At 33.4% G+C, this 9,639-nt stretch overlaps 3 protein-coding genes across 3 annotated transcripts in view; 1 reads left to right on the forward strand and 2 right to left on the reverse strand.

The window, feature by feature from the left end:
• The window catches only part of LOC135209377 (major centromere autoantigen B-like), a 78,752-nt gene extending 69,265 nt beyond the window's left edge, over positions 1–9,487 (forward strand). Inside the window, exon 4 of the mRNA XM_064242074.1 lies at positions 9,333–9,487. Within this exon, the coding sequence (XP_064098144.1) occupies positions 9,333–9,487 (155 nt within the window). The remainder of the gene's footprint in view (positions 1–9,332) is intronic.
• Positions 1–9,639, reverse strand: part of LOC135209256 (homeobox protein prospero-like) — a gene marked incomplete in the record, with an annotated part of 1,606,906 nt that overhangs the window by 763,190 nt on the left and 834,077 nt on the right.
• The window catches only part of LOC135209378 (PX domain-containing protein kinase-like protein), a 3,093-nt gene continuing 3,026 nt past the window's right edge, over positions 9,573–9,639 (reverse strand). The window contains exon 2 of the mRNA XM_064242075.1: positions 9,573–9,639. This exon is cut by the window's right edge and continues 63 nt beyond it. Within this exon, the coding sequence (XP_064098145.1) occupies positions 9,573–9,639 (67 nt within the window).

Genomic DNA, 9,639 nt, shown 5'->3' on the forward strand with positions numbered 1-9,639 from the left:
TAACGTACTGAGTCACGGATTCCAGCGTTTTACCAACTGCTCTCTCTCTCTCTCTCTCTCTCTCTCTCTCTCTCTCTCTCTCTCTCTCCATATTTCATAAACACAGAACTTTTTACTGAACCTTTAGGGGACAAAGAAAAAACGCGGCATGGAATAGACGCTGGCATATGAAATGGGAGAAACTTTCATAAATGTCATAAGTGAGAGAGAGAGAGCGCTATGAAAAACCTCCACTGAAGCTATTTACGACGAAGAAAGTAAACATTGAACTTAGCACTTGGCGACGGCAGTACTGCACAATGAATTATGTGGCTGCCTCATCCACAGAGGGACTAGCACAGGTAGGTTTCTATCGGATATGTATGAGAATCAGCAATGTCTATTGAATTTATTATATATATACATATATATATATATATATATATATATATATATTGTATATAGATATATATAATATATATATATATATAATAGTATAATATATATATATTATATATTATATATGTAACTTTTTACCAGGCGTAATGGGCCATTTTTAATCATTACAAATATCTATGAATTTTAACATAACAGAGATTCAAATTATAGTTGTCACATTTCAACTTTTCACTAAACGCATCGGTACACCTGCCACTCCACTGTAGTGCTAAATAAGACCCTCTACTTATTGCTAAGTAGAATAATTAGCAAGAGAGAATCTGAGACACACACAATAAAAATAACTAATTTAACGAAACAGAGTCGGAGAATAAGCTAGCAAGACCGAATCTGAGAATCACGTAAAATAATGACCTTTCTAGCAAAGGCAGATTTAAAAAAAAAGAACATTTTTATTGATAGACGACAGAATCTAAAAACTAAGAAATACAAAAATTTAACATTTTTTAGCAATATATAATCAAAGAATCATAGATTAAAGTAAATAACCATACAATGAAAAAGTAACGCTTTCAGCAAGACAGAATCTAAGAAATAAATCAAATTAAATTTTTATTAGCAAGACAATCTTCGTATCTCAGAATGTTAAAAAAGTAAAGTTTTTTATCAAGAGATAATCTACGTATCTCAGTATAAAAAAACTAACGTTTTTAGAAAGACATAATCTACGTATCTCAGTAAAAAAAAATTAACGTTTATAGAAAGACAATCTATGTATCTCAGTAAAAAAAAAAAAAAATTTTAGAAAGACATAATCTATGTATCTCAGTACAAAAAAAAAAAAAAAAAAAAAAAAAAAAAACATATTTAGAAAGACATAATCTGCGTATCTCAGTATAAAAAATTACCGGTTTTTAGAAAGACATAATCTACGTATCTTCTAGTAAAAAAAATTAGCGTTTTTAGAAAGACAATCTACGTATCTCGGTATAGAAAAAAAATAACGTTTTTAGAAAGACATAATCTACGTATCTCAGTAAAAAAAAAATAACGTTTTAGAAAGACAATCTACGTATCTCAGTAAAAAAAAAAACCATTTTTTAGAAAGACATAATCTACGTACCTCAATACAAAAAAAAAAAATTAACGCTTTTAAAAAGACATAATCTACGTATCTGAGGAAAAAAGACGAGAGAAAAGTATTTAGCAAGACAGAATCAGAGACAATGAAAGACCTGGCAAACGGTCTCCTCCAATCTGAGCATAAACAAACCAGGAAAGGGAAGCGTGCAATCATATGGGAGGATTTGCTCTCTCTCTCCCGTGTCCATGTGACAAGTGAAGTCGGCCGCGTCTATAGTTTGTATTTGTTTCTCAGCGAGTGTAGTTCCTTGCTCGGTGGTCAAGAAAGTGAGCTAAGTTAAACATAAAAAAAAAGAATGTTTATCTTGTCAAGATATCATTTTCAGCGTCTTTTGTGTATTTGTTGTAACATACTGTCTTTGTTCTGTGATATAGAAAGTGAAATGAAAAATTTTTTATTGGTTAAAGATTTGTCTTATTGATTTGTTTGTACATATTGTCTTTGTTCTGTGATATAGAAGAAGTAAAAAAATTTAGTGGTTAAAGATTTCATTGTCATTTTTATTTGTTTTTACATACTGTCTTTGCTCTATGATAGAGAAATTGAATAAAAAAAATTTATTGGTTAAAGATTTCACTCTCATTGATTTGTTTGTACAAACTATCTTTGTTCTTGGATACAGAAAGTGAATTCAATCAAAAATATTTTATTGGTTAAAGATTTCACTGCCTTATCTATTTGTTTTTAAAGGATTTTCTTTGCTCTGTGATATAGAAAGTGAAATCCAAAAAAAAAAAAAATTATTGGTTAAAGATTTCAGTGTCTTATTTATTTGTTTGTACATACTGTCTTTGCTCTGTGATATAGAATGTGAATTCAAACAAAAAAATTTTATTGGTTAAAGATTTCATTGCCTTATTTGTTTTTACATACTGCTTTGTGATACAGCAAGTGAAATAAAAAAAAAATTTATTGGTTAAAGATTTCATTGTCTTATCTATTTGCTTTTACAGGATTTTCTTTGCTCTGTGATATAGAAAGTGAATTAAAAGAATTTATTGGTGAAACATTTCATTGAGAGCTAAATTTAAAGATTTTTATTTGTTCATTATTTAACTGTCAGCGTCTCCTGTGTATTTGTTGTCAAGAGGGAAGTGTCTTTGTTTGGTGATACATAAACATAGCGGGATTCAAACAAAATATTATCATTGGGAAAAGATTTCACTGAGAGACTCTATGACAAAATGACAGAGTCGTGACCTCCTGGCCGGCTATTCAATCAATCAAGCAAGCCACTAGCCATCGCAGAGTCCTTTACGAAGGAGGTCTGCTTGGAGGAGGATGATGAGTGCGCACACAAAGACGAAACAGCACGTGTGCAAGCGCGCAAACGCGCACACACATTCGGCCGGCCTCAGAAACATGCGCGGGTTTTATTTATATTTTTTCTCAAATTCAATTTTTCATTGAAAGTTGAAGATTATGTACATTAAAGTAAACACATACCCTATAATATTATAAACTGTAAACACGCGCGCACAAACGCGCAAGTGTGTGTATGCGTGTGTGCGCGCACAAACCTAACTTGGCAACTTATCATAAACATATCACAGACAGGTTGAATGCATGTCAACGACTCATTTGTAGAGCTGACTACTGTACTATACTGTCATCCAGCAATTGCAAAGAATCATCCTTCACTTGACGGATTTTAACTTGTTTTCAACTTCTTTGTGATATGTAAGCAACAAGTTACCGGCAAGTGTTTTTGTACTTGTCTTAATGCAGTGTGGATACGCCCTTTGAAATACACTCTAATAATAATAATAATAATAATATAATAATATAATATAATAATAATAATAATAATAATAATAATAATAATAATAACAACGAAACAATTGTGTCCTATAGAAGCAGAAAATTGTTGTATCTGCTATCACAAGTGTGACGGAGGAACACACTTGTATTCTATTTTGGTACAAGCAAAAAAAAAAAAAGAAAAAAAAAACGTAAAACAATAATAAATAAATAGAAATATTTCTACACTTCAAAGGTCATAAGTAGTTCTACACATTTATAAGGAAAGTTTTGACAATAACGTCAAGTAAGAAAAAAAAAAAAAATTGTGGCAGGTGTCTGAAAAAAAAAAAAATTATTCAGCCATGACGGATAATTATAATGCCTGAGTGTCAGTAAATGTCTTTCACAGATAATTGTGTTCCATTTTTAGACACGTATTAATGACCTTCAGAACTGTGCTCTCTGCATTCATACGCCTCCATAACATACAAGATATACATACAAGATACATACTCACACACTTGCAAAGCTCTACCACAATATATCAGTCCTGTAGACGAGGTATTTTAGATATATACGTAGATGAAACCGGTTAGGATTTGTATTGTGTTTTATTTTTGATTCCTGTGATATATCTGCACATTACACACACACACCCAACAGATATATATTATATATATATATATTATATATATATATATTATTATATATATATTTAATATATATATATTTATATATTTATATATATATTATATCTATATATATATATATTATATATATATATGTGTGTGTGTGTGTGTGTGTATGTGTGTGTGTGTATATATCGAATTTTAATGTTCGAGGAACAAGCAGAAACACTTACAAAAAGAGAGAGAGAGAGAGAGAGAGAGAGAGAGAGAGAGAGAGAGAGAGAGAGAGAGAGAGAGTTCTTCGCCGCAAACTCTCGAAACCTGAGAAAACCCTTTCTCTCTTTCAGAAGGTCGTAGGCAGATCTGGGAGAGCCCAAGAAACTGTCAAAATTTCTTTTGGACGTCGCCAATTTAACCAATTTCTCCCAGTTGTCAACAACCCATTACTAGAAAATAGCTTCAAAAATGTTATATATTTTCACTAAAAATGTTTTATTATGAATACTGAAACTAACCGATTTTTTTTCTGATTAATAATTCGTTTTTCTGTTGTATTTAAGAAATCTCTTCTGTGGAGGTATGTATAGAAAGTAGCAATTTTCGATGGTCCCACAATAATAATAATAATAATAATAATAATAATAATAATAATAATAATATAATAATAATAATAATAATAATGATATAATAATAATAATAATAATAATAATGATAATAATAATATTGTTTAGATATGACTCAGTAACGCAAGTAGTAAATCCATATAATATATATACACATTCATATATATATATATATATATATATATATATATATATATATATATATATATATATATATATATATATATATATATATATATATATATATACGTATATATATACAAAATACCAGGATTAGACGATCAACAATCAAGCTGACGCGAAATCAACAATAAAGGCACAATAAAACTACCAAATTTGATAACAGTCAAAATAAGTGTAATTACATAACAATCACACAAAACCTGATAGATCCATATTCATCAGAGAATCGATCAAAACAAACGCATCCGAAAGTTAAAAATGTCAACAATCTGTAAAACAAACTTAAGAAGTAAACAATAAACAAAAAGTGACAAATGTAAACAACTCGTAAACAAACTTACCAAAATAATAATAGACAAATCATAGCAATGGGGGGGAGGGAGGAGGGAGAGCCAGTCCCCTCCCCCAACAAAAATAAATGAATAAAGATAAAATACACGACTGAAAAAAAATACAACCAAGAAATAAAGCCAATACGAATATTGCCCATACACCCATATACGTAAATCTAAAATAAAGAGAGAGAGAGAGAGAGAGAGAGAGAGAGAGAGATACTGTAACATTGCAACCCTTGCAACGAGGGGACAACAAAAGAGTGCAACCCTGACCTACAGCTGCATCCCCTCTCTCTCTCTGGGCTTTTCAAGGTCACGCGGGGAGGGGAGGGGAGAGGAGAGGGTGGGGAGGGGAGGGGAGGGGTGGGTGAAGGGAGGCGGTTGGTAAGGTCACCGCATAAACTGAACTGCCCTGGTGCATATGACTGCTTTATTGATACGCATATTAAATATATAAATACATATATCATTTATACATATACATATATATATATATTATATATATATATATATATATATATATATATATATATATATAAATATATATATATAATCCTGACAACAAAAGCGATAACCACATCACAAACAAAGAGCCCCGAATAACTTCCGCGACACAAACGTATGATTTATTTATCTTTTTCCCCCAATTTTTTGTTTTTTGTTTTGTTTTCCTAACCAGATGTTCAAGCCAATGTAACCAAACGCGTGGGAGGAAGAAAGACTGGGAATGGGAGACACATAAAAATGGAAAAGGGGCGAAAGAAGGGTGTGATGATAGGGGAAGGGGAAAGGGTAGTAGTAGGACAGGGATAACTGGAAGAGGGAGAGAGGGAGAGAGAGAGGGGTGGTGTAAATAAAAAAAAAAAATTGTATATCAGACGTCCATTGAAAATGGGAAATGGCAAAAGAAGGGTATATGGGAGAGCGTGAAACTGGGGGATCTGGTCGCACGCGACGAAGTCCCCAGCCGAATATCTCGTTCTGAGTCATACCCCGCTTGAAATAAATTCCGCTTCGCCTTACCTCCCTGCCCTCCCTCTCTCATTAATTTTTTTTTCTTTTTTTGTCGCTTTGTTTATCTGACGGTGTCTGCTAACAGTTTTATGGGATTCCGATGCAAACGTTGTAGAGTGAGAGAGATAAATTTTGAGAGAGGAGAGAGAGAGAGAGAGAGAGAGAGAGAGAGAGAGGGAGAGGAGGAGAGAAGAGAGAGAAGAGAGAGAGAGAGAGAGGTATAATCATGAATTTTCAAGTAAGTTTTATTGGTTTCCCATGCAAAAGTTCCCGATGGCGATGCATAAACCAGAGAGAGAGAGAGAGAGAGAGAGAGAGAGAGAGAGAGAGAGAGAGATTTAACTCTTGACTTATCAAGTAATACCACTATGTAAATCAATTGTCGAATAACACACACACATACACAATATATATATATATATATATATAGTATATATATATATATATATATGCTTCTTTTTGGGGCTATGTTTTTCTTGTATGCATATTTCGTTCAATTCTATGGCTTTGTGGTTGTTGTTCAACTTGTTATTAGTTAGAAAATGTCTTCTGAATCAACCAAAAAGCCCAAAAAGAATTTATCGATATATAACAGAATTTAGAGATATATATATTATTATATATAAATATATCTATATATATATATAATATATAGTATATATATATATATATATATAAAAGTTATCTGGCTCACACATCTTTTCCCCTTGGATAACCTGAGATAACCAGCAATCAGTTTTCTCCTAAAGCAATGCTGCCACTCACTGCTCAATAAAAATAAATAAATAAATAAAACTAAAATAAAATAAACAGTTGACGTAAGCAGAGAAATAATACAACAGGTTGTAAGTCAACTGCTGTAGGTCTCAGCAAAGCGAAAATGTAGGCGGTAAGTGTTCGACCGATAAGTATATTATGTAACAATAAAAAAAATCGAGGACAAAAGTTATAAAACTTAAAAGTTTTTGTATACGATGTATATTTAACCATTAGGGAATTTTTCGACAAACCGCCTGTGATCATCGCTGCTGTGGGAAAGGAGGGGGGGGGGGGGGGGGGGGGGGGGGCGTGTGTCCCCATGTTGAGAACCCTCTACAATGTAGAATCTACAGTGAGGTTCCTTCAACCCACTTATACTTACTCAGATAATTCGTATTTTCATAAAAATTCGGAAAAATATCTTTGGACACCTGTTGGCAATTACAGTGTGTTTCAATGTACTAATTGAAAGTTTTTCTTGTTCATAAAACTGATTTTCCCTGCAACCCCAATATAACATCATTTCACCCCAAACTAACAATATTCAGTGTTGTATGAATGATTTTCTCTCTCTCTCTCATTACGAGTATATATATATAGTATATATATATATATATATATATATATATATATATACATATATATACATGTATATATATATATATATATATATATACACACACATATATATATATATATATATATACACACACACACACACACACACATATATATATATATACACACACTACAATATCCCTGTGATTAACTTGCATATAACTCTCTCACACTGTTTCTCTCTCTCCTTGTTCCATCCCTCTTCTCTATGTACTTAAAGTATATTCAATCTCTCTCTCTCTCTCTCTCGCTCTCTCTTCCTCTCCCCTCCTCCTCCTCCATCCTCCTCTCCCGTTCCCATACCCTCCTTTTTTTCATTAATCCCCATTATCTATCAATTATCATTCACTCGGACAATTCCCCTCTACCGTTTCAGCTCGGCCAGAACGCTTTTCCTCTCTCTTCTCTCTCTCTCTTCTCTCTCTCTCTCTCTCTCTCTCTCTCATCTATCATTTTCTCCCTTCATCAAACAGCGGATTCTTTTCTATCTGCGAGTCCTTCATAAATACTGTTTGTTCATTCATTCTCTTTTTTTTTCTTTTTTGCCTTTTCTGTCCACCGACATAGCTCTCTCTCTCTCTCTCTCTCTCTCTCTCTCTCTCTCTCTCTCTCTTACTGCGTTCATCTACATTCATCTATATTCATCGCTTGATGTCTCTTCACTTTCGTATATGCTTTAGACTTTCATTTTTTTTAATTTCAATTTTGTAGTGTTAATTGCCTGGCTTCGCTTCCGTGCGCGCTCGCGAGAGCGTTGCTTTACATTCTCCGCCACTTGGCGCGCGCACGTTTATGCACAATTAAATACTGCCCCTACAGCCATAGAGTTATAGATTTAAAAGTTTATATATATATATAGTATATATATATATATATATATATATATATAGATATATATATATATATATATATATATCCCATTACCCTTATTATTATCGTCGGTATCAGTTGCTGTGACGCCATTCTTTTCTATAACAAGTCAATCAACCAATCAATCGATTAGGTACCTCATCAGTTTTATTTGGGCACCTAATTTACATTTCTTTTGTTTTTCCAAGTTCTCTCTCTCTCTCTCTCTCTCTCTCTCTCTCTCTCTCTCTCTCTCTCTCTGATTTTCGTGTCTTTCAAATTTTTGTTTTATTTCTCTCAATCGTCGTCTCGTATATCCTACGTTCTTCATTTAAGCTCCTACTCATCCTTCTGTCTCCCCCTATTCTTCCCAGCTCCTCCTTCCGTGTTCGACACTTTCTCTCCTTCCCTCTTTTCATTCCTACAATCTCCTACATTCTTGTTTATAATAATTATTCCCCTCATCCCTCTTCGTTTTTTTTTTTTTTATCTTTTTTCATTCATACTAACATCTTCTCGTGCGGCATATTCCAATCTCTTCTTCACAGCTCTTCCAAGATTCTCTCTTTCTCGCTCAATTCTCTTTTGTACGCTTTCCTTTTTTTTTTCATGTTCTCTTGACTCTTTTCTACAGCTATTCATTATCCTCTCCTCTTCCAACTATGGTATGCCTTCTTGATTCTCTCTCAATTCCACATTTTTGAAATGACTCTCTCGCCTCTTTATTTATGCCCATTCTTTATTCTCTCGATCGCATACCTCTCTCACTCCCCCTCTTTCATATCTCCCTCTCCTTATATTCCTCCTATCCGCCCCCACCCACCATTTATCTATTCTGTTATTTATTCTCTTTTTATCGCAAACATCACTTATTTATATCTGTTCTTTATGCTCTCCATCACATCTATCTCTCACTCCTTCATCTCATTTATACCTATTCTTTAGTCTCTCCATCATATCTATCTCTCACACCATTATCTCCTCCTCCTTCTCCTCCTCTTTCTATTTCTCCTACTCCCCATCATCATATCTATTCTTTATTCTCTCTACATCGCAGACATTACTACTTTACGTTTTAACATTTATTCTTCATTCTCTCCATCGCATTCATCTCTAACTCCTCCTCCACCTCCACCTACTACTCCCCATCCTCTAACTTCTCCTCCTCCACCAACTACTCTTGCTATTTCTCCTATTCCCCCATCATCATAATCTATTCTTTATTCTCTCTTCATCGTAGACATTACTCCTTTACGTTTTTACATTTAATCTTCATTCTCTCCATCGCATACATCTCTCACTCCTCCTCCACCTCCTCCTCCTCCTCCTCCTTCCTCCTCCTTCCTCCTCCTCCTCCATCCTCC

This window comes from Macrobrachium nipponense, chromosome 37 (genome assembly GCF_015104395.2).
Source record: "Macrobrachium nipponense isolate FS-2020 chromosome 37, ASM1510439v2, whole genome shotgun sequence".
NCBI classification, from domain to species: Eukaryota; Metazoa; Arthropoda; class Malacostraca; order Decapoda; family Palaemonidae; genus Macrobrachium; species Macrobrachium nipponense.